This window comes from Colossoma macropomum, unplaced genomic scaffold (genome assembly GCF_904425465.1).
Source record: "Colossoma macropomum unplaced genomic scaffold, Colossoma_macropomum, whole genome shotgun sequence".
Taxonomy (NCBI): domain Eukaryota; kingdom Metazoa; phylum Chordata; class Actinopteri; order Characiformes; family Serrasalmidae; genus Colossoma; species Colossoma macropomum.
In genome coordinates this window covers 23,243,871-23,268,733 of record NW_023494787.1, presented here as the reverse complement: position 1 = coordinate 23,268,733, position 24,863 = coordinate 23,243,871, and the positions used below count along the sequence as shown (strand labels likewise).

At 39.3% G+C, this 24,863-nt stretch overlaps 2 protein-coding genes across 2 annotated transcripts; one reads left to right on the top strand and one right to left on the bottom strand.

Moving 5' to 3' along the window:
• Nucleotides 1–283: 283 nt before the first annotated feature.
• On the top strand, nt 284–6,771 carry LOC118805597 (digestive cysteine proteinase 1-like). Its single transcript, XM_036566517.1, has 11 exons — nt 284–413; nt 621–686; nt 790–882; nt 1,258–1,430; nt 1,808–2,057; nt 2,155–2,350; nt 2,441–2,631; nt 2,804–2,895; nt 3,933–4,094; nt 4,638–4,827; nt 6,338–6,771. The coding sequence occupies exons 1-11, from the start codon at nt 368–370 to the stop codon at nt 6,523–6,525; spliced, it is 1,647 nt and encodes a 548-aa protein (XP_036422410.1). The 5' UTR covers nt 284–367; the 3' UTR covers nt 6,526–6,771.
• A 2,693-nt stretch (nt 6,772–9,464) lies between these two features.
• Nucleotides 9,465–23,701, bottom strand: si:dkey-166k12.1 (organic cation transporter protein). The gene is made up of 10 exons (XM_036565664.1): nt 23,348–23,701; nt 21,321–21,424; nt 19,916–20,070; nt 18,801–18,969; nt 16,500–16,614; nt 15,270–15,373; nt 13,544–13,755; nt 13,320–13,428; nt 11,620–11,820; nt 9,465–10,501 (listed from the first exon to the last, which is right to left on the bottom strand). Exons 1-10 carry the CDS (start codon nt 23,699–23,701, stop codon nt 10,396–10,398), a joined length of 1,629 nt encoding a protein of 542 aa, XP_036421557.1. The 3' UTR covers nt 9,465–10,395.
• Nucleotides 23,702–24,863: the final 1,162 nt, after the last annotated feature.

The following is a 24,863-nucleotide window of genomic DNA, read 5'->3' as shown; positions in this document are numbered from 1 at the left end:
ATCTCCAGTTACGCACAGCGGCGGGTGGTTGTTGTCAGAATGAAATCACTCTTTTTTAAATCCTGTCTATAATTTAATATGTTACTGAAGACACAAGTATAAACACAGCATTTTTAATTGCTGACATACGTGAAAACTTCCTCCATCGCTAGAACTGAAACAGCTGACTGCAGTCATGTGAGAGGCACTCAAACGAAGTCATATGACTTCATCAAGCCACGCCCACCGATGTTGTGATTGGACCGTTGCGCAGGGCAGCGCTTTTCATTGGCGGGAGCGTGTTTTTAACAAACTGAACTTCAGATGAGCTGTCTGCGCTGTGTGTATGTCCTTTTGACCACTTGCTTACTGACTTGTTCACCTCACGATGGGGCCTTTTCTGGCGGTAGCCGCGTTACTCGGCTGTGCTTCAGGTGAGTGTTTGTGTTTTGGATCTCTTGTTTTCATGATCGTTGCTTTAGATCTGCAGCAGCTACGCCTGTTATTTCATGCATTTTTTCCGTATTTTCACACTGTACGCTGGAGCCGAGCTGTAAATAAGCCCTGCTGTGTTAAGTGTAGCCTGCGTGGCTGAATGTAGACGGGATAATGAAAAGCGCGTGTGCTCTGTGTGTCCGCAGTCTTGGAGGCCTCACCGCTGGCGGGCCGAACACTTCCCGATTTCGGCAACATGCATCATGTGAAAGGTAGCTGTCTGCCTGTCTGCTGACACGGGGCAGAGTTCTTCTCTTTAGTGAGTGGCTGTGAGTTTGGTTTTCTTTGGGAATCATGATCCTGCTCTTTTTAAAGGTGTGATCTCACTGCCCTACGCTGAAATCAAAGAGCCGTTTGAAGCCTGGTATGACCTGGAGGGGAAGAGAAGTCGTATTGACTACTATCATGGTGAGTGGTGTCTTGCTGGTGTGTTCAGGTCGCTTAAGGTTGCACATCTCAGCTCTGAAAGGGCGATTCCACCAACTTTTCAAAATGTTTGCTTACTTCAGTCAGTTACATGTAAACAAAGTAATTCTGAGTGGTTTGATGTGAAATGCGCCAGTCAAATCAAAGTAATAGCTTTTCACAGCAATAATTAAGTATTTGTCAGAGTTATTAGTTTTTTTTATGAGTAGTTTCTGAATAAAACATGGCTCTTGAGTCTGACTTGTGACAATTTCCAAAAAACATGTTATTTTAGAATTGAAGTTATTGCAGCTACTATTCATGCAGCGCATCTCTGAATGAATTGTGTTTCAATGGTGAGCACAATGCCTCCCCCAGGCCAGGTCTGCACTTTCCAGCTTGGTACAGCAGTGCCTCAAGGTGTCAGCTATAAGGTCACACCGGTTACAACAGAGACCGAATTCAATGCCATGAAGTGCTTCCAAGTCAATGGCACTAAGGAAGATCCTGTCCTGCCTCAGGCGGCATTGCCCAACGTACAGGGCTTCCAGGTATGCGTCTTGAGCATTTGTAGGAGAGTCTGTCTTTTGGGAAACAAACTTTTAGGGATGTCTGTTAAACAGTATATAATTTCCATGGAATGCTGGAGTTCAAAGGAAGTTCAGGAGACTAAATTTAATCACAGGCTGTAAGTTAATCAAATAAATGCTGTTGCTGCTCTTTATTAACCCCTTAAATGGCCAGAGCCCTCCAGCAGACTCTAAGTTTATTACGCACATCTATAATCTAAGAACAGTTCAGTCAGTTTGCATTGAGGTCCCTGTAGTTTCTGAGCAATAAGCCTGGGATTTTAAGGGGTTAATGTCAGCTGTGTGTTTGCTGCATTTTTGTTGCACGCTGGTGACATTTTTAATGTGTTTGTGTACAGTTTGAGAAGATGGATTACTATGCTGGTGTTTTGTGTGAAGTGTGGAAGAACATCACTATAGTCGGGCACAAAAAGAACACTTACCGTCTGTGGGTGACACGCCCAGAGGGAGGGCCTTCAGTGGCCACACCCCACCACTATGAGATGATGGGCTACAACACGCTGCTCGGCTCCCACTATGACAAATATCTCATTGATTACAGTGACTTCAGCCCACGCACTGACCCTAAAGACTTCAACCTGCCAGATGGTATATAAATACAAATGCATCCTTTATGTATGTTCTCTGCATGTGTTTTGTAAACAGAGTAAATAAAAAAATATCTATGTGGTCTGTTTGTTATTAGGTATGGACTGTGGCCCATTCCCTGGTCCAGGAGCGGAGCACCGGCTCTTAGCCAATCCCATTCAAGATCTGATACATACGTCTCCTGTTGGACATGCCCATCGGTTATTTGGGCACTTTAAAGAGAAATATCAGCGCGACTATGAAACTGAGGAGGAACACGAGAAGCGAGAACACAACTTTGTACATAATATTCGGTGAGGAACAATGTTGAGGCATGGAGACCTCATAAATAATTTTGTTTCCTTCCCTGACACCAAATCCTGTTCCTTCCTCTTCTCTCTCAGGTATGTTCACTCCATGAACAGGGCAGGCCTGTCATTCTCACTCTCTGTGAATCACCTGGCTGATCACTCGCAGGCAGAGCTGGCAGTCATGAGGGGAAGAAGACGGAAGAAGACCCCTAATAACGCTCAGTCTTTCCCCACTGAACTCCGCTCTGTTGCCACACCAGACTCCCTGGACTGGAGGCTCTATGGTGTGTCTTTCTGTACAAGTTATTTTGTAAACATGTCTGTGCGTGCATGGATGTGTACTTCTTGGGTCTGTTCAGGTGCCGTGATAATGCCTTGTTACGGTGTAATTCAGATATGAATCATGATGATTAGAATACTGAGTTTAAACACTATACTGTATGTCTGTGTGCTTAGGTGCTGTGACCCCTGTAAAAGACCAGGCTGTGTGTGGATCCTGCTGGAGCTTTGCCACAACAGGAGCACTTGAAGGAGCATTGTTTTTAAAGGTAAAATTGTGCAAATCTCACAGAAAAACGTAGTATTTGCATACTTCTGTACTTCCTTATTGCAGTTTGAACAAAATGGTTACATGTACAAAGTTCACCTGTTTATATACAGTACTGTGCAGAAGTTTGAGAAAATGATATATAAAGCCATTGATGTGGGCAGTAAACATTTGTTAGATCAAACAGCAACTTTAGAATAAATAAAAATAAACAAACACACACAGCTTAATCATTTCCAGAGCTCTCCTCCAGAAATTTCACTGTATATACAGTTGCCATCAGTACCGCACTGAAAGGTCAGGAACCAGGCTTGTTCTTCAAACTGTCCTTTTAACCACCTTATTAATAACTTTTAAACAAAGTTAAATTATTACTTATTTGTTTGTGTCTATATTAGAAGTCTATAATGTAAGAACAGAGTTTTTATTTATTTATTTATTTATTTTGCTGGAAAATAGACACACACTGCTGAGATGAGCAGTTTTAACCAAGCACTTTTGTAAAGTATTGTATGTGAGTCTATCCCAGGTAACTGTTAGTACAAAAAGTTTGGATACAAATGGCTTGCTGATACACAAACATTCTGCAACTAGATAATGGAATAAGAACATTTACTCTAACCTTGCACCTAAGTAAAATGTCTTGTAATCCGTGTATTTTGTATTGATTTGTCCGGGTATACTGATTTCCTGTTTCTGTCTTAGCTCAAGGAGGTCTTCAGGCTTTACCTTCTTTGAAGATTATATATTATCAGAATAGAAACACTTCACTTCTGGATAAGGGTGCCTGCTAAATTACGTAAATGTACATGTCAAAGAACAAGCTAACGCAACTGAATTTATGGTGTGAAATGTTTCATAAATTTTCTCTTCAGTGTTGTTTCCAAGTTGAGACTGAATCCAGTTTAGATTACACTGTTTTACCTTTTCCTGTAGAGATTAACAAAATATACATGACCTAACCAGACAGATTATGCGTCAGACAAAGCCTCACCTTATCACAGTAACTCACTATATCTTATACTGTCTCTCTCTCAGACAGGGGAGCAGGTGATACTGTCTCAGCAGATGCTGGTGGACTGTACATGGGGCTTTGGTAATAATGGGTGTGATGGAGGAGAGGAGTGGAGAGCATACGAGTGGATCATGAAACATGGTGGAATCTCCACTGCAGAGAGCTATGGAGGATACACAGGCATGGTGGGTCCTAAATGCATTTATTAGCATATCATTGCTGTCTGAACAAAACCTCCAGACCTTGCCTTCAGTGTAAATTAATGTGATAAGATTTTATTATATACACAATATAAAGGAAAACTGAACATTTAAAAGTGAAAAACAATAATGACCGACAATATGCAGCAACTGCTGTCGGGTCATTCACCCCTGTGTAATTATGAAGAGTGTAAATCTGTGATCTGACTTAGACTTTTTGGAACTGAGCCAGTGCATTATAATCTCAAATGATCCCATGATTTAGTCCATTACTTTGGAAGTGCAAGGACACTGGATATAGAAATGTGAGGTGAAAGAACTATTTATGCAGCAGTATTTAAAATTATTATTATTATTATTTATTTATTTTTTATTTTTTTAAATAAATTTAATAAGTTAAGACTTTTGTTATGGCCAAAAATGAGGGTATGTTTCATAGTTTATAATAAATATATAAATATATAAATATATATGAGTAGAGATGGTGCTGCTTTAATGTGCATGTTCTCCTGCATTATTTCTTAACAGAACGGTTTGTGTCACTACAACTCCTCCTCACTGACCGCTCGTGTGAGGAGTTACACCAATGTGACCAGTGGGGATGTGGAAGCCCTGAAGGCTGCGCTGTTTAAGAATGGTCCCACTGCGGTCAGCATTGACGCCTCTCACCGCTCCTTCACCTTCTACAGCAATGGAGTATATTATGAACCTGCCTGCAGTGAGTCTCTCAATATACATACACTTTTTGTACAGTGACTGGCCACCTTAAGTACACCTCCTTGTCTCTATGCTTAATGTCCATTTTATCAGTTCCACTTACCATATAGGTGCACTTTAGTTCTACAATTACAGACTGTAGTCCATCTGTTTCTTTTAGAACTTTCTTAGCCTCCTTTCACCCTGTTCAATGGTCAGGACCACCACAGAGCTTGTATTATTTGTATGGTAGATCATTCTCAGCACTGAAGTCACTGCTGGGCAGAGAATAGTCCACCAACCAAAAATATTCAGCCAACAGCTTCATGTGAGCACTGATGACTAACACTCATTCTCAGCACTGCAGTGACACTGACACACCACCACCATATCAGTGTCACTGCAGCGCTGGGTGATTCACCACCCAAATAATACCTGCTCTGTGGTGGTCCTGTGGGAGTCCTGACCATTGAAGAACAGGGTAAATTATGCAGAGAAACAAATTGATTATTGTCTGTGACAATGCAGTTCTACATATATGGTAAACAGACCCGATAAAAGGGACAAAGAAAGTAGATACAAGTAGATATACTAAAGTAACCAGTCAGTGTACACACAGCTTTTAGCTTTTTAACTGATTATCTAGGTCAGTATTTCTTAGCTCTGGTCCCGGAGGCCCACTGCCCTGCACGTTTTAGTGTTTTCCCTGCCCCCAACACAACTAATCCAACTAATCAGCTCATTAACAGCCCATTATTGAGTTGAAATTAGTGTGTTAAAGCAGGGAAAACACTAAAATGTGCAGGGCAGTGGGCCTCCAGGACCAGGGTTGAGAAACACTATTCTAGGTTAAGGGTGACCATTTCTGGTCCTGGAGGTCCTTACACCAACACAGTGTTGTGATTTCCCTGCTCAAACACTCATACTAAACCTGGTAACTAGCTACTGAATTGAATTAGGTGTTTTAAATGGAGAAATCCCCAAACTGCACTGGACTAAGGCCCTCCACGTCTGAAGTTCAAAAGCTCCTGATTTGTTGTAATATTCTCAGAGCCCTTAGCAACCAATTTTGAACTATTTTGTGGCTTCTGGTTGCCCCTGTGGCATTGACTTTTCATGTCTTTTTGTTTAAGTATGTAAATATATTAATAATAATAATAATAATAATAATAATAATAATAATAATAATAATAATAATAAACAAACTTATGATTTCTGTCTAAATGTAAATAAACTTGAAGTTGTGGAGTCAAAACTAAAAATAACTTTTCCACTTCACAAAGGAAGTGTTTTTGCTATTAATCTATGTTGTAATTATGTAAAATTTTAGTTACTCCAGATGTTCACTTTAAAATGGCTATCATGTAATCAATTTTAGGAACCAGACCTTAGCATTGAGCCCTATGTTGTTTGCAACATGACATTAGCTGTCATCTAATAAGATGGTCTGATGAAGCTTATATTAACTATAATAATCTGTGTAAAATAATGGTCATCATATGCAATGATGTACTTTCTTGTTTGTGATGTAGAAAATGGGACTGATGACTTGGATCATGCTGTGCTGGCGGTGGGTTATGGGGTACTGGACAACCAGCCTTACTGGCTAGTGAAGAATTCCTGGTCCACTTACTGGGGCAATGACGGCTATGTGCTCATGTCCATGAAGGACAACAACTGTGGAGTGGCAACTGATGCAACATACGTCACGCTGGCCTAACTGCATTCATGTACATGCATGCAGACAAACGTGCTTGCACATTAGAGCTGCACAATATATTGTTTTGTAAATGATTACAGTAATTACTTCTGTGATGTTTGTTACAGTTTGCAAAAGAGAATCTTTTTTTAATTGTGTAGTATTTGAGCATGCTGGCCAGTCTCGGATGCTCAGACTGAAAGTCCTTAAATGTTCTAATAAACAGCATTTTTTTTTTTGTTCAGTAAATAATATTGCCACAGTCAAGCTGCTGTCTTGTTGAAATACCAAGTGCTTATCCATGCTTTAGCATATCACATTTACATAATGAGGCAATATGATTTGCAGTATTGTGTTTGTATTGCACAGCACCAGTGTACACGTACAGAAACTTGCCACTACTTGGGATTATTCTGGATGCTGGAGTGGGATACAATGGGAGTTTTTTCTGATTAGACAATAAATATAATTTTTTAAGAAAGATGCTTCTTATACTGTACTTTATTTATCATGCAGGGGAAGTTTTGACATTTTGCTGCCTAACTATGCCCAGTCTGGGAACCTTGACCAAGGGGGCAACTAGAGGTGCGTCTCAAAACTCTTAGAAGTCTCCTTTATTCTTCTGTCTTCTGTACTTCACCCCTTTGACCTGAAAATTACTTGAAATCCACATCTTAAAAGGCTTAGATAGGTCGTAGGTCTGAGGTACAGTATTATCTGCCTCCCCTCTTTGTTTTATTGAACAGTTTCAGTTATAATGGGATAGTACTGTGAAAGGTTGATGAAAGATAATTAAGTTGTTGATAACGTATTTGAATTTCATTAAAGCATCGTACCAACACACCACCCACTAATACCACCACATCACCGTCACTGCAGTGCTGAGAATGATCTACCACCCTAAAATTCCTGCTCTGTGGGGGTCCTGGCCATTCAAGAACAGGGTGAAAGAGGTCTAACAAAGTATGCGGAGAAACAGATGGACTATAGTCTGTAATTGTAGAACTACAACATGCACCTATGTGATAAGTGTAGCTGGTAAAATGGACAAAGAGTGTAGAAATGAGGTGGTTTTAATATTATGGCCGACTGCTGTACACCATATTGTTGCCACCCAACACTGCATGTACGTGGTCACTCAGTGGAGGTTTTATCTAGATTTCTGTTCCTAAACAACTAGGGACTGTGTCCAACAGGTACTCAGTTTTACTGATAAATCTAGTCTGTGTGTAGCTAATTCTTCAGGAAATTCAGTTATAAGAGATTCAGGAAAACATCTGATGTGTAGGTACTTGGTAGGACGAATCTTTCTACAGGCTGAATCAGGATTAGGCTAGGGAGATCAACTGCAAGGAGACATTTCACTCTTACACAAACAAGTCACTGTTTGGTTATTGTTTTAATAAATGTGTACAATGAAACATACATTACCATAGCTACATACCAAATTTCATTCCCAAACACTGTGGAATCCTGTAAGACTGAGGAACAAGGACATAAAAATGGTCAAAGTTCCAATCTGAGGTTTCACACAATAAAATGGCTGCCCTGACATTGTTTTCAAAACATTAAAACACAAAACTGAGGACCTTTCCCTCCTGACATCCAGAAATATAACTATGGGTAACTACAAGAACCAATTGTTCACAATAAAAAATGTTCTCTTTGGTAACCCATATCATCAATTTCATGTAAACAGTCTGTCAAAAAAAATGTCTGTAAAATGTCTGTCAAATCTTTAGGATTGTTTGTACCAGGAGCTTCTTGAAGACTCCCTCAAGGGACTTGGTTATAGAAAAGGCACTGGTTAACTCCCTTGAGTAATGGCCTGCTTGGTGCAGTCAAGAAGGTCATGATGTGGGCAGCTGTAAATAATCAACTCTCAAGGCTCCATGCCCAGCAACTAAAACTCAAACACAACCCTAATAACAGTGTCACAAGCATTTGTTTGTCACAAGAATCATGGTCAGCACTCATGGTAAGTGTGCTCTACCATAATGATTTCTGCCTATTCCATGTTTTAATGAGATCACCAGAAATTATACACTCAGAACTCTCATATGGTCATGAACACAAGAAGAGTGCATGACGGCTCATGACTCTTTCATGGAAAATAATCTATAGTCTGGTACTCTCATTAGTAAGGGCGATTCGTTGAAGAATCATTTTTATCTCTTGCCTTGACTCATTTTTTCTCCTATTCAAACTCTCTATTTGCCCTGTATTTTTTAAAAGGCCCATGTCCTCCATATTTCTTTCATTTGGTCATAGAAAAAATGAAAAAAAGATTTGTGTCGGTTCATGTACCAAAAACAGTCATAATTTGTTTGTATATGATCATTTTCCAATCTCTCTTTATCCCTTAGAATTAAATGTTACTGTGCCTTTAAGACTGATATATGTAAATGACCTTTGTTCTGATTGGTTATCCTGCATAGGGCCTCATTCAAAAAGCAGTCCAGGATGAAACACTCCTTATATCTTCATGACCTTTGTTCTGATTGGTTATCCTGCATAGGGCCTCATTCAAAAAGCAGTCCAGGATGAAACACTCCTTATATCTTCAGTCTTCAATAGGTGGGGCTAAACTGCTATAGGTTGAACAGGCAGATATACAGCACTGTGCAAAGGTTTTAACTACCTATTCACATTATTTAAAACCATTTCTCTTTGCGGTAAATCTGTTTTTGCTTGTAAAACACCATATAACATTAGAATAAATGCAAAAGAACAGTAAAAGGTACAGTAAAAACAAGTAAAAAGTAACAAGACATTATTTTCAAAAATGTCATTGATATCTTGTGAGCTAATCTGAAAAACAAACTCCACATTGCTCCTGGATGCCCCAAATTCCATCAGCAGCACTCATTAGATAAACCAGGTGTTGGATGAACTACAATTAATACTGGGGTTCCTTGAGTTTGGAAATGGTTAAACAAAAATATTGATGTACAGGGAATCACTTCTTATGGTATTAATGACATTTGTATTTATTCTAATATTAGTATTTTTCTGAGCAACTAAACACTTGCTGACCAGACAAATAGCTCTGTTAGTTTGATTTTCTCACATGCCTTAAAGTTTGGCACTGTACTGTAAGTAAATAAGTTGGTTTCACATATAGATTTAAAACATGCCATATATACACTGCATGGACTGAGTAGTACGTTTTAAAATGTTAACAGTGTTTAAATATACATACTACAGCAACTTTTATTATGTAAAAAACGTGAGGTAAATGTGGTTTTCTATGATACGGGCCCTTCACATCTGTACTTAAAAGGCAGGAACCTCACCACTTGTTGTTGTGAGAAACCTGCCCACAAAGGAAAATGTACCCTCTTCCCCAAAATCAAATACATCTACAGTTAACTTAGTCATGACTATATAATGTCGATGTTAAAATATACATTTTAAACATAGTAGTAGCAGTTACAGTTACAGACATGCAAAATGATTTCACAAAGAACACATCTAGTTTATGATCAATATAAAAAAATCACAGATGATACTGACACTGACTCTGCTTAGTCTGCTAACTAAAGTGTATGTATAAGATTTTACGAGTGAAAGGTCTTCCTGTTGCATAGATTGGTTTGATTAACAGTGTGGATGAAAAGAGTAGACACGCCGTTTCCTGAGCCATTGCCACCTATCGTTTAAAACCTTTGGTGACACAGCTGCTTTTCTCTGTGTGAAACTATAAAACGTTCTGACCAAAAACTAACTTATTAAAAATCCAGTACAAAATTCAACATTTTCAAACATTTGATAATTTTTGAAGAAGTCCAGTCCACCTGCAGATTCACAGACTCATACCATTACTGATATGTGGGAAGTCTTTCCTGGTTGTTTTTGTGTGTTTTTGCATGCAAGCACCTGTATGTGTGTCTATGGAGACTCGTTTGTTAGGCGCTGCAGCTCTTGGCCCTCTGTGCTGCCTGGTGACTGGATGGAGTCTGCAGGGAGATCCCGGTCATATTTCTGGATAGTAAACCTGCACAGGAAAAGATACAATGCTTAAATTGGTTCTCTCCTTTTGAGAACCAATCTTTATATAAAATATCAATAATGTGCTCTCTTTATCTAGTAATTAAATTTTATATATTAGCCAAATATTAGACTATTTTAAAAATGTTATGTCCATATTTTCTTGAAACAGACGCTTTTTTTCCTGGTGAACACAATTTTATAATAGTACATTAATGAACAAATACATATTGGCTTAGATTGGATAGCCAAGACTTTCATGTATAGGAAATAAAAAAAAACACAGGACTCCTATAAATCATGCAAGACCTGGTGGACCACCAACACTGTCATCATCAGATAAACAGCACTTAAAGCTTTCATCTTTCAGACAGAGGAGAAAACCAAGCTCTACTCTTCCTTTAAATGTGAAAAATCCATGTGTTTCTGTCCATCCTTTCACTGTGAGAAGAAACTTAGTGCTATGAGTCTGAAAGGATGTGCAGCTGTCAAGAAGCCCTTACTGAGAAAAGGAAACAGACAAAAAAGAAGAAAATCTGCCATTTAAACAAACAAGCTGCTGGTGCTCTCAGAACAGTGGACTGACCACCTCCAGACCTCAGCATCACTGAATGTGTTTGTGATTATTTGGATCATGAGAAGCAGAAAATGCAACCAATTTGGAGAAATGTGGAAAAATATTCATACAGATTCATACAGTCCTGCAGAGAGGTTGTTGAGAACCTTCTGTTTGGGACTGATAAATGAAATCCCAGGCTTATTACTTTCTAAGACCTATTATTCAGTAACTACAGGAACTTCAATGCAAACTGGCTGAGCTATTTCTGGGTTATAGAAGTGTGTAATAAAACTTTGGGCACGCTGATAGTCCCTGGCCATTTAAGGGATTAATGGCCATTTGGACTGTAAATTAAATAAATGAAGGGATTGGTATCAGGATACTGATACTGTCCTACTCAGCATTAAAGGTATCATCTATCAATAGCTTGTACTGTATGTATGTGCTTGTATGTGCTTTATAAGCAGGGGTGTGATTATGATGTGGATGAGTTTGAAACTGTATTTTTTGAGCTCTGTGCAGTTCTATGCTGTTTAGTCAGGTTAGTTATGTGTGTATCTGCCTACCGTTCTGCATCTTGAATGGTATCTGGCAGTGGTTTATTGGCTGTCTCAGGCAAGGCCAAAGCAAGAGCTGCACCCAAAAGGGGGGTGGAGCCAAATATCAGCACCGGCACAACCGGGTTTTGCCTTCCAAGCAGATTTATCATTGGAGCTAAAACTCCACCCATTCGCGCAAACATGGAGGACACACCAATGCCTGTCTGTCTGTGGGGGAAAATAACAGAACCTTTACAGACTTGTCATCTAGATGTAATATTACATTTAAACTTAAAACAACTACTGTGTAGAAGTGTTGTGTACTATGTGATGCACGTTTTTGTGTTATGAGAAGCTATAAGTTAGAAGTAACTTCACATATAATTCAGTTTGATTATTCAATACATCATGAAATCTCTAATTTCCTCATTCAGTTTGATTGTCTCTCAGTCTCTCATCATCTGGGTTCTCTGTCCCATTTAGTCCCTCATTGTCTGGGTTCTATGGTTCCTTCAGTCCCTCATCATCTGAGTTTTATGTCTCCCTGAGTCCATCATCTTCTGGTTTCCACTTCTTCTTCAGTCCCTCATCACCTGGGTTCTCAGTCTCCCATCTCTCATCATCTGGGTTCTATGTCTTCTTCAGTCCCTCATCATCTGGGTTGTCTGTCTCCTTCAGTCCTTCATCATCTGGGTTTTATGCCTCATCTAGTCCCTCATCATCTGAGTTCTATGTCTCCTTCAGTCCTTCATCATCTGGGTTCTCTGTCTCCTTTAGTCCCTCATCATCTGGGTTTTATGCCTCATCTAGTCCCTCATCATCTGAGTTCTATGTCTCCTTCAGTCCTTCATCATCTGGGTTCTCTGTCTCCTTTAGTCCTTCATCATCTGGGTTCTCTGTCTCCTTCAGTCCCTCATCATCTGGGTTCTCTGTCTTTCTCAGTCTCTTATCATCTGAGTTCTATGTCTTATCTCAGTCCCTCATCATTTTTCAGTTCTCTGTCTCCTTCAGTCCTCCATCATCTGACTTCTCTGTCTCCCTTAGTCCCTTATCATCTGGGTTCTCTTTCCCTCTCGTTCCCTCATTATCTAGGTTCTCTGTCAGAAATTCATCATCTGAGTTCTATGTCTCCTTCAGTCCTTCATCATCTGAGTTCTCTGTCTCCTTTAGTCCTTCATCATCTGGGTTCTCTGTCTCCTTCAGTCCTTCATCATCTGGGTTCTCTGTCTCCTTTAGTCCTTCATCATCTGGGTACTCTGTCTCCTTCAGTCCTTCATCATCTGGGTTTTATGCCTCATCTAGTCCCTCATCATCTAAGTTCTCTGTCTCCTTCAGTCCTTCATCATCTGAGTTCTATGTCTCCTTCAGTCCTTCATCATCTGGGTTCTCTGTCTCCTTCAGTCCTCCATCATCTGGGTTCTATGTCTCCTTCAGTCCTTCATCATCTGGGTTCTCTGTCTCCTTCAGTCCTTCATCATCTGGGTTCTATGCCTCATCTAGTCCTTCATCATCTGAGTTCTCTCTTCTTCAGTCCCTCTTCTTCCAGGTTCTGTCTTCCACTGTCCCTCTTCTTCTGGGTTCTGTCTTCTTCCGTATGGGAGACTGTCGAAGTCGATGCAGCTGAATCTCCAGCGCCAGATCAGAGCATTTTTACACTGTTCAAACAAATTGTCAGGTATCAACATTTTTCTGGGAAATGTTTTGGACTAATATGTGTAAATAAATACCTGAGCACAGTTGGGAACAGCTCAGCTGAATAAATGTAGATGATAGCAAAAGAAGCTGTGATTCCAAATTTTCCAGTCATAGCCAGAGCAGTCTGTATATTAAGAAGATCTGAGAGAAGAAGAGAGAGAGAAAAAGAGAGAGAAGATCAGTCTACGAAACAAGAGAAGAGAGAAGAAGAGTGCTTCCTGTGGCAGAGATAAACTCGCTGCAGCTGTGTGATCACCTGCTGGGACAGCGAGCATGAGGAGGCACGCTCCGCCCCCGATCAAGAGGAAAACACTCAGTGGGAGTCGCCGGCTGCAGGGCAGGAGGATCAACACCAGTGACCTTGCAGGAATCTCCACCAGTCCAAACAAAAACTGAGTCAGGTAAAGATTTGTGCCCAGATCAGATACACCCAGAGACAGACCATAATACACCAACACATTCACAAACCTACAGAGACAGACAAAGAGAAAATGGGAGATCTAATCATTTATTCATTTTTAGGTTGAGCCATTCCATCACACTTGTTCTACAAAATAGTACAGGAAACATAAAGGATACTTCAGATGATAAAAAATGCTAGATTGTCTTGAGGTTAAAGGGAAATTCCACAGATTTTTCAAATGTTCTGCTTAATGTTCTGCATAATTCAATCACTGAGACAAAAAAAGGCATTAAGAGTTCTAATGTGAAATGGTGCACGCTGGAGAAACTACAAAGCAAAAATAACCATTTTATTTGCTATCCAAAATGGCCCGTTAGCCTACAAATGTCTTCTGAGTTTTTATATGTAATGTTGATAATGTTAAAATAGTGGTAAACCCCCGAAAATCTGTTTTCTTTTTCTTTTTTTTTTGCCTTACAATGTTCTTCATGTATGTAAACCTCACCTTAAAACTGTCCTAAAACAAAGTGTCAGGTATCAAGCAGTGTATTCATAACCATTTCATGTAATAACTTTCTGTGATATAGTTTTTAGAAGCATTGAACCCTTCAGGTATCTGGTTCCTATCGCCACCACTGTGCACAATTCTGACTCTGTAAGTTTGTCTAGAACGGAGCAACTCTCTAGAACAACTCTAAATGACTTTGTGTACATTTTAACCATTTATATTATGAAGAAATTTGGAAAGTTGGTGACATTTGTCTTTAATGAAAACATTTATGCGTTTACAATACTGTTCAACAGTCTGTAATCAATGTTTTCAATAATATAAAAGCACCACGGTTACATAAATGTATAAAATGATGGCACAACTTCAAAGGATTTAAATAATTAGTAGAAAGCTAAAAAGCTGCTAAAAAGAAAGAATCGAAGAAAGAAAGAAAGAAAGTACGAAAGGAAGAATTTTAGGTGTATTCATAGCGATGAACTGAGCTGTATATGATTCGCAAATGACAGAGAAAGATCAAGAATGAAGTTATTATAAATTGAATGTCCATAAGTGGTTATAGTGTGTAACCTTAGCTTAGATAATTACATTATGAAAACATAGATGATTACATATAAAACTTAAATAACTTAATTACATATTTTATTATTCGTCATTTTATGATGTTTCCAGTTATTCCTTTATTTATTATGTAATTATCAATTATTATTCCTGATGTCATGATGCAAAATAAAAAAAAATGTGGTGTCTAATTTATTGTGATTATTGTATAATAAAATAGCAGTTGTAAATATGACAAGCGATTTCAGACTTTTGAGTGGTAGTGTGTGTGCTTCCTGCTATAACACACATACATACACACACACATGCACACACACACGCGAAGGGTTTGCTGGAGTCTATCCCAGCGCTCATTAGGCGAAAGCAGCTCTAACACACCTTTCACAAATAATTAATAACTGGATGATCTGAGATGTGTTGAATGAGGGAAAACACAAAAATTTGCAGTGTACGGGTTCCTCAGCACTGGCACACAGAACCAGCTGTGTTTTGAGCACACTGCATTCTCACCAGATGTAGAAGAGGATGAGGGCTCTCTTCCTCATCTGTGGAGTACGGAGGAGATCTGCAGCAGAGTGCTGACCCCGCCCCTGCATCGCATCACACATGTCCACCTGTAACAGAGCCGAAAACATCCTAAAAACATCACGTGTGTTTTTCACACCTGTGTATCTACTTAACAGCAACACATTTTGGTTAATTTGTGTTAAAACCAGTGTGTAATCTATGGAAGCCCATTCCCTCCAGGTAGAGGAGAAAAAATATGACTTGTGTTATTAATCCTCTCTGTTTCTGACAGCAGTACGTCAAAATATTCACTTACATCTCCAAATAATTATTCATTTTCTCACTTAATATCTCAAAAGATTGACTTTTATTTTAATACTGACTTAGCATCCTGAAATGATATTTTTTAAGCTTTTGAGACGCTTCTTTGAAATGAGTTAAATAAAAAAATGAAAATAAGTAAAAATTTAAAAGACAGTCTAAAAATTAAAAAAGTTATAATTATGATAATAAAGAATTATTTCAAGAATTTAAGTCAAAGGTTTGAGAAAATAAATCATTATTTTGAGAAAATGGTCATTATTTTGAGATACCAACTCGTTACTTTGACATACCACTACCAGAAATAGAAAAGAAGGAAAAATCATAGAATTTTTTTTTTCAGTGAATCTACAGTTCAATTTATAATGAATTTATTTGATTTCTCATTTTATTTGATTAAGTTTTATGTTCCAAAAGTTGAAGCTGATGTTTTGATACAACATTTGTTAAATCAAAATAATTAATTAAAAAAATTGTTGACTGAGACACAGTTTCTGACAGAATAACCTGATAAATCTGCATAGCTAGTTTGCACAGTATTAGTGAAAATAACTGACAATAACGTGACAGAACAGAACAGAGTTAACAATAACAACATCAACCAGTACAAACATCATGACACATGAACGTGGACCTGTGGGAGACAACTTGAACCCAATGCCCTAATGTGGAGGAGTCATCTCCATGTTGCCGTGGCAATGTAAACTATGAGCTTTAGTCAGTCACTTTCAGAGGGAACTCCTGCACAATGACTGCCTGATTGGCTGAGTGCCTGGAGGGGGTGGTGCCTGTTGTCATGGTGATGCTAATGAAGCTATTGAGCTAGCAGAGTTTTACTATGAGTGCTAAACATCTTTACCTATGAGAGAACAAGAGAGAGAGAGGGAGAGACAGAGAGAGATAGTGCTATACCTGCACTGTAGTAGGGAAGGGACGACCATTGACCATAGCTGCTTTGCGCAGAAGAACGAGAGCCTCCTCTTTTCTGTCATTTACCAGCAGCCAACGGGCTGAATGAGGAAGAACCCTAAAGCAGCGAGTGAGAGAGGGACAAAAGAAGAGATTTAGAATAGTCTGTATAAAGAAAGTGAAGGACATAAAGCAGGAGTGATATAGGGAGGGAGACTGAAAGGGAGACTTAAGCAGTTCTGTTTATGAACCTTGTGCTGTAGCCAATTGGCCAGCTTCTGTGGCCAGCTGCATTAATGCCAGATCTCTGCATCATCAAACAATTCAATTATTTCTTTTTTATCATTTATGTTTAACTGCTACAATCAGCACCCTTTAGGAATGTCCTCATGTTTCTCGTAGCAGTGCCACTTAATGACGTCGGATGTTAATTTTTATGTGTTTGGACACAGAATTTGGGACGGGACCTTATCCAGTCAGGTCCACAAATATTTGGATGTAGACAAAGCTGTTAGTTTAGCAGCATATTAGAGCTGAAAATAAATAATGAATATGAGCTTGAAGTCTTTCTGCTGTTATTTGAGGGTATTTACATTCAAATTGAGTGAATGATGTGAGAATTATAACCGTTTTTAACATTCAAAAGTCATTGTACAATTGGCAGCTCAGCTGTTCCAAGGCCGTGTGTGTTATCCCCTCATCATATCACTTACAAGTAAGCAGATAAAATGTCTTTGATTTCAAGTGTGGCATTTGCCATTGGAATCTGTTGGTGTTCACAGTCAGTGAAGTAAGTCATTATTAGGCTGAAAAACCAAATCAAACCCATCAGAGAAATAAAAAAATTAGGTGTGGCCAAATCATTCAGGTCAATCCTAAAAACAAAAAACATACTTATGAGCTCAGTAACCCCTGAAGGCCCAGAATACCATGGAAAACAACTGTGGTGGGTAACATAAAAATTCTTTCCCTTTCACAACAGTTACACCCTCTAGGAGGTAGGTGTATCTGTATCAAAGTCAACCATAAAGAGAATACTTCACCAGAGTAAATATAGAGAATTCACCAAAAAATGCACTAGATTAGAGTTTGCAAACAAAATAAATAAACAAATTTAAAAAACCCTGTACAGTTTGAATTACATCTTATGTACAGGTGCGAAAAAGATCAACTTGTACCAGAATGATAAGAAGAGAAGAGTATGGAGAAGGGAAGAAACTGGACATTATCAAAACATACCACCTCATCTGTCAAGCATGGTGGAGTTATGGCTTGGGCATGTATAGCTTCCAAGGGAATTGTTTCCCTGGTATTTAACAATGGTGTGACTACTGACAAAAGCAGCAGGATGAATTCTGAAGTGTATTGGGCTATATTATCTGCTCAGATTTGGCCAAATTATTTAAAACTCATTAGATGGCTCCTCACAGTGCAGATGGACAGTTACCCAAAGCATATTATTAAAGCAACCCAAGGCTTTTTAGGGGAAAGAAATGTTCTGCCATTTTGCCACCTGACCTTAACCTAAATGAGCATTGACTTCACTTACTGAAGGCAAAACCAAAGGTAGAAACACTGTAAGAACATGCAGGAACTGAAGACTGCCTCAGTAAAGGTCTGGCAGAGCATCACCAGGGGACAAACTCAGTGTCAGGTGATATCTGTGGGTTCCAGACTTCAGGCAGTCATTGACTGGAAAGGATTTGCAACCAAGTATTAACAATGACAATTTAATTTATGATAACGGTAGTTTGTCCAATTACTTTTGAGTCACAAAAAATGTAAATACTCTCAAAGCTGAAAGTCTGCATTTTACGCTCATATTCATTCTCTAATTTCAACTCCAATATGTTGTGGTAGACAGGTAAAATAAAATTGTCTGTGTCCAAATATTTATGGACCTGACTATATCCACAATCCACATGCCATTTTTGACATCCAGTTCTTCATCAGAGGCTTACTGAAATTACACATTTCCTTTTAAAACACAGCTATTCGTAGCTGTAGATAGGCAAATGATTGTTAGCTTGACTTACATAAAAAAACAACAAGCTAGACAGACTTAAAGGATTGGTTTGGTGAAAAATGTAAGTCTGGAACTGATCTGAAAAATGTTCTTCGAGGTCAGAGCCATTGTGCTGACTTGTTCAGTCTGCAGCAAATCCTGAAAACCACTCTTCCTGCCTGAGTCTGATGCTTGTGCTGAGCAATATCAAATGCTGAGAAAGTAATGAAGGTGATCATTTAGCCTGCTAAAACGGCATGGTGTGTGTGTGTGTGCGTGTTTGTTGTGCATTCTCTTACCAGATGTAGAAAATAAAAAGAAATCCTGGAACTGAAATAGCGAGCTGCAGCTTCCTCCAGTCTCGAATGAGGTAAGCGACGCCTGCCAGCAGCATGTAGCCAAATCCAAAGAAATAATCAGTGAAGATTCCGGCCAGCATGCGCCTCTTTGTGGACGTCCATTCAGTGCCTGCAGAGCATTTGGGGAGGATTGTCAACCAGGGGTTTGGATGGGAATGAGGAGGGGAAAGGGCTGACTACAGGAGGTTTAGGACTGACACACAGGAGAGATGTTTGTTACTGCTAATTATTCATGTATACATGTTTCAATGTCATGATAACACTGATTTCACTGTTTTAAGGATCTGCACGCTGTTCCAGAAGTGTCTAGGACTGAGACCCATCAAAAAAAGCAGTGAAGTCAAGTTTATATTTTGCTGTATACTCAACAACAGTGGATTTTATGTTGCTTTGGTTGGTTGTAGGCTTGCACTGTCAAACTTCACAAACTAGTCAAGTACAAAGAATATGCATTCATGTTTGCTTTATGTATCCTGGTACTTAAGCCTAATGATACTTAGGAATTAAATGAAAAATATTTGCTTTTTCTCAGCCTAATTCACATAATTTTGCCATTACTTCAAAATGGTATATATGCTTTGTATAACATATTCTGTTGTCATGTTTAAATACAATCCATTGCAAACTGATTTATTAATATAGTGATTACTGACTTTGTACGGAAGCCCTAAAATTCATTCACATTTTTTTCTATGTTTTTCCATGATAACGAATTATTTTCATTTGCTTTCTCAAGATTTCAACTTATTTATATCATTATCACAACGCAACAAATGTCAATATATTTATGCTATTATCAAGACATAAATCTTATCTCAATAAAACGATGTCCATTATGTCATGATAATGATATAAATAACTCGTGATCTAGAGAAAACAACATTCGTTTTGCTGTGATAATGACATAAATATCACAAGATCTTGAGAAAACAGATGAAAATAACTTGTTTTCATGGAAAATCAAAGTAAAAAAAAAAAACAAAGGCCCTTTAAACCAGCAGCCAAGTGTCCGAACAGCAATTTGAGAGGAATTATGCTGTATTATTCTGACTTACCCAGCACAAAAGCATTGATGATGACGCCGGAGATGGTGGTTCCTATGAGAAAGCGCAGAATCACATACACCAGGAAGTTTGGAGAGAAGGCAGCAGTCACACCAAATACTGTCTGAAAGGCAAGAGACAATAGCAAGGCAAACCTCCTGCCATATCTAGGGGAGAGAGAGAGAGCAAGAGAGAGAGTTTATTTCTTACATCCAGTTCTGGGGGACTGCTTTCACTGCAGTTTCTGTGTATGTCTGCTGCACAATGACAGACCTGATTCAACTTAAGATGCATTAGGATGTTTTTACATTATTCGCTGTATGTCAGAAAGCTTGTAGACAGCTGCTCATCCAATGTTTCTTCTGAAATCAAGGGTATTAAACAAAGTTTGTTCCTCCTTTGTTGCAGTAACAGCCTCTACTCTTCTGGGAAGGCTTTACACTAGATAGTGGAACATTACCGTGAGAATTTGATTGCATTCAGTCATAAGTGCACTAGTGAAGTCAGATGTTGATGTTGGATAATTAGCTCTGGATCACAAACAGCTCTCCAACTCAAGCCGAATGTACTGGATAAAGCTCCATCACTCCAGATAACAGTTCCACTGCTCCACAGTCCAATGCTGGGGGGCTGTATACCCCTCTAACCTATGGCACTGGACATGGTGGTCTTAGGCTCAGGCTTGGCTGCTCCAGAGTGTCCCATTGTATTTGCAATGATTTTCTATGGAGATTAAAATTTGTCAAATGACGTTTTGTTGTTTTTGTATGTGAAAATAAGTTACCACATCCTCTACAAAGACGGTTTATATGCCAAATTTAACATACTGGATAAAACATAAAAACATGCCTGTGCAAATGTTATGGCACATTTTTTGTTAAAATAAATAGAAATTGTGCCCTGAAATTTGGAAACTTAGAAAATTATCAAAATGTAAATACTGCATAATTCACATCAAATTCTGAAGATTTAATTTCGACCTCTTTTCCTCACACTCATAACTACATACCTAACACAGTTTTTACCAAATAATTCAAAGTAATAATAATAAACAACAATAGTTATGGAATAATTCATTGTAGTTACTAGGTTATTCATAGCATACACTGAATAATTTATAATAGATACCAAATATAATTCATAGAAGACACTGGATAATTCATTGTAGACATTAAATAATTAATTGTAGTTATTGAATGATTCATAGGAGACACTGAATAATTCACAGTATAATAACTCACTGTTACTGAATAATTTATAGTAGATACCAAATAATTCATAGTAGTTATGGAATGATTTATAGTGGATCCTGAATAATTCATAGTAGTTACTGAATAATGCATGAAACCCAACAGAAGTTCCAAAATGCAATACAAAACATGTATGTAAACATATAAACAACAACATGTAAACATACCTGTCAGCCATAGCTCCAAACACAACAGCTCCAACCAGTAAGCCAAGCATATAGATGGAGGAACCAATGCTGTTTAGACTAGACTTCTCACACACAAGATCCCACTAAGAGCACACACACACATTAATTACACACAAACAGAGGAAAAGAAGAACTAATTAACACTTACTCTGAACATGACCATCCACAAAAACAGCACTCCAAATGCTCCTTTCTACAGAGTCTTTGCATTTGTTGCTGTGTTTGTGCAAAGACTGCATTGTCTGAAATGCAGTATTCTTGAGAACAAGAGGGCAGTCAGAGTGGTGGTGGACTTTTAAAAACTCAGTACTGTGAAGTGATACTGACCTATAACCTGGTCAGCCAAGGGAGTTTAAGAGATGCGTGTCAGTTTTGGGTTGAAATAAATCAAATGAAATTATACACAGTCTTGATATAATATACTTTTCTGAGCATACTGTGATATCACCTGTACTCAAAGAATACTGGCCAACTAAATGTTTCCACACAAAGAGAGCAAACTAGTCCTGTTTTACTGGATTTACCGTATTAAAACAAAGTGGAACAAAAATCACTGCATTCGCAGTTCATAGGACTTTTTAAATGTGGCATGGCTGGTTCATTCTTGTTTGTTCCAACTTATTGCAACTCTCAGAAAAACAAAATATTGTGCTGCACATTGTGTACTGTGAAAATATCTTCAAGAATGCTACTATTTTTGTCCGATCACTCACCCAAGCCCTAGTTCTTGATTTCATTTCAAGTAAAATGTGCTCATTCCTTTACCCAGGTTTATTAGAGGCTGACATACATTTACTTCACTGTGAAATTCTCACGCTCTTTAACACCTACTGTTGACTCCAGCTGTTAGAGAGACTCTGAGGCATTTCACTGGCATGAGCTCTAGCATGTGTTTTCATTTTACTTTGAAAGAAAGTGTGGCCTCCATCCATAGCAGCTTATGGGTCAGCATGTGTTAGCTACTGAATACCACACAAAGCAGTTACAAACTAAAAATATATGTTGATATTTAAGTTTATGTTGTAGGTTGCATTTTTCAGCATATGCTGGCTTTATTCTATAAAATTGAACAGAGTTGTAAGATTGATAACTGAATAACAAGCCTTCAGTTTAAGGGGTTTAACCCCTTAAAATCCCAGGCTTATTACATACTGAGTCTAATTATTCAGTAACTACAGGGACTTCACTGCAAACTAGCTGAGCTAAGTTATAGACTTGTATAATAAAACTGTGGGCCTGCAGGTGGGCCCTGGCCATTTAAGGGAGGTTACACTAACTCCACTGCCTCACTGAATGAGAGAACAAACATATCTGTATGATATAAATAACGCACATTTGCCTTTGAAATGCATTTTAAACATTTCAGTAAGGAAATATAATGTAAATTTCTAAAATATGATTTAAAGTCTACACAGCTCCTTTATTTGATTGCTGTTTTGTCTCTTGGTCCTCTTTCAGCCCACCACAAAAATGACACTTTGGCTGCCAGAGACAGAAAGTCTGACCAGCCCTGGGATAAAGTGAACTTTAACAGTGACCCACTGTGGTCCTGGCCCATTCTAGTGTAATATGAAGGATTTTCTAATTGCCTTTAGATCATTCACACTTTAAAAAGATGGTTCTGCAAGGGTTCTTTAGTAAAGGCAATATCTCTACTTAGAACCAGGAGTTCTATAAATAACTATTTCATGCTTCTTTGCATGGTGAAATGGTTCTTCAGATAGATGGATAACGTGTTGTATATGGTTCTACGTAGAACCGTTTTGAAAATGGTTCTATACAGCTCCAAAAATGTTCTACTATTGTTATGATGTCTAGCTTGTAACAATAGCACAACCCTTTTTGGTGCTATATAGAATCCTAAAGAACATGTTCTCCATCAGTCTGACGAACCATGCATGAAATGGCTCTATACAGAACTCGTGGTTCAAAATGGAACCATTCCCTTTACGAAAGAACCCTTGAAGAACCATCTTTAAGTACAGTGTATAGCAGTAGCTAATTACCTCGGTGACGGTGGTGGTCTCGAACACGTCGTGGTTGTACACCCACCCTCCCTCACACCCTAAGCGGACACTCTGGTTCTCGGCTGAATTCACGCTACACGAGTCCACGTGGCCTGCGGAGAGCAGTTCGCTAAAGTTCGCGAGCTGGAGCTCGAGCTTGTGCGCGCGCGTCAGGTTCCTGTACGGCACTCCGGGTCTCGCGCTCCGGCACTGGTGCGGTGGCGTGGCGCCCGTGAACACACTCGCCATCATGTGAAAGGCCAGCAGGATCTGCGGGAGACAAATCCACACGTACAGGGTCTTCTGGTACCGGCCGAAGCCTCCCACGGTGGCCAAGAGCTGCTCAAAATTCATCCCGCGCGCCTTCGAGGGTCAGCGAGACGAAGGAGATGCAGGTTGGCCGGGGTGGGCAACACGCGGAGGTGTGTGTGTTGGAGGGGAGGTGGGGGGTTGAGGGTACCACAAACCAAGTTTACACTCCAGTGGTGCAAAACTGCGAAATCAGAGAAACAGCGGGTTCTGAAGCAGAAACATCTTCAGCAGTAGAGCTCAACGAGCGGCGCGCGCTGCCTTTGTTTCTCAACTGAAGCTCGTCTCATCGGGAGCGCGCAGACACACAAAACAAGGAGAAGCGCGTCCGTTTCAAATCCATCAGTCCGCTGTTTGAGACCACCGTGTCATAAACTCACCCAACACACACACACGCACACACACACTCACTGCCACGCACGAGGAACGATGAGCAGCAGCAGCAGCAGAGACGGGAGGAATGCACCGCGCGCAGAAGAAGCCAATTGTAAACGGCTTAAAGTAAAAAAAGCGAATAATGATGGCGGTAACGAAGAGTCAGATGAGTCAGGGAGAAAAGAAAGACCAGTCAGGCGAAATTAAAAAAGCGCGTGCGGAGCAAATGTGCCACTTTGATCCGGCTGTTCAAAGCATCGAGTAAGTGAGTCCCGCGCGACTTCTCAGACTCGCGGAGAGAAAAACATCCTGCGGTGCAGAACAAAGTGAGCGAGGTGGGAACAGCGTGAGACTGAGACGCGCGCACACGCGCGCGCGCGGCCCAGTTGGCGCTAATAAGCCAGTGGAGGACTGATGCACATCAGGGATCTTTAGCTAATGAACTTCTAAACACACTGAGCTTCCAACACGAACCTGGTGGTTATTTTTCTGGCTCGGACTGGCAAAATAAACAAAAACAACAACTTAGGTTAACTTACACTTATAAACCATTTAAAATCATCAGCCCGCTGAGAAAACAACCACAACAACAAGGTTACATTATAATGTTGCCCTGGGAAATTTTGAAGGATTTTCATTGAAATCAAGGCTCTTTTAGGAACCGTGCATGTTTCAGGAACATTTCAAATATGGTGGTGGTTCCTCCAAGAACCTTCAATAAAGAAGCGGTTCCTCCAGGCACCTAAAGGTTTTTCGAAGAACCTTTGGGCACCCAGTATGGTTCTTATAAAATGAACATAAATAATAAACATATACACCGCTGTCGCAAAAC

Excerpts from the sequence above, each read along its gene's own strand:
- si:dkey-166k12.1 (XM_036565664.1), bottom strand. The coding sequence starts at position 23,701 with ATGAATTTTGAGCAGCTCTTGGCCACCGTGGGAGGCTTCGGCCGGTAC. Across the intron at positions 21,425-23,347 it reads AGACCACCACCGTCACCGAG|TGGGATCTTGTGTGTGAGAA; the intron begins GTAATTAGCTAC and ends GTGTGCTCTTAG. Across the intron at positions 16,615-18,800 it reads CTTTTTATTTTCTACATCTG|GGTTCTTCCTCATTCAGCCC; the intron begins GTAAGAGAATGC and ends TCGCTGCTTTAG.
- LOC118805597 (XM_036566517.1), top strand. The coding sequence starts at position 368 with ATGGGGCCTTTTCTGGCGGTAGCCGCGTTACTCGGCTGTGCTTCAG. Across the intron at positions 4,095-4,637 it reads ATGGAGGATACACAGGCATG|AACGGTTTGTGTCACTACAA; the intron begins GTGGGTCCTAAA and ends ATTTCTTAACAG. Across the intron at positions 4,828-6,337 it reads ATATTATGAACCTGCCTGCA|AAAATGGGACTGATGACTTG; the intron begins GTGAGTCTCTCA and ends TTTGTGATGTAG.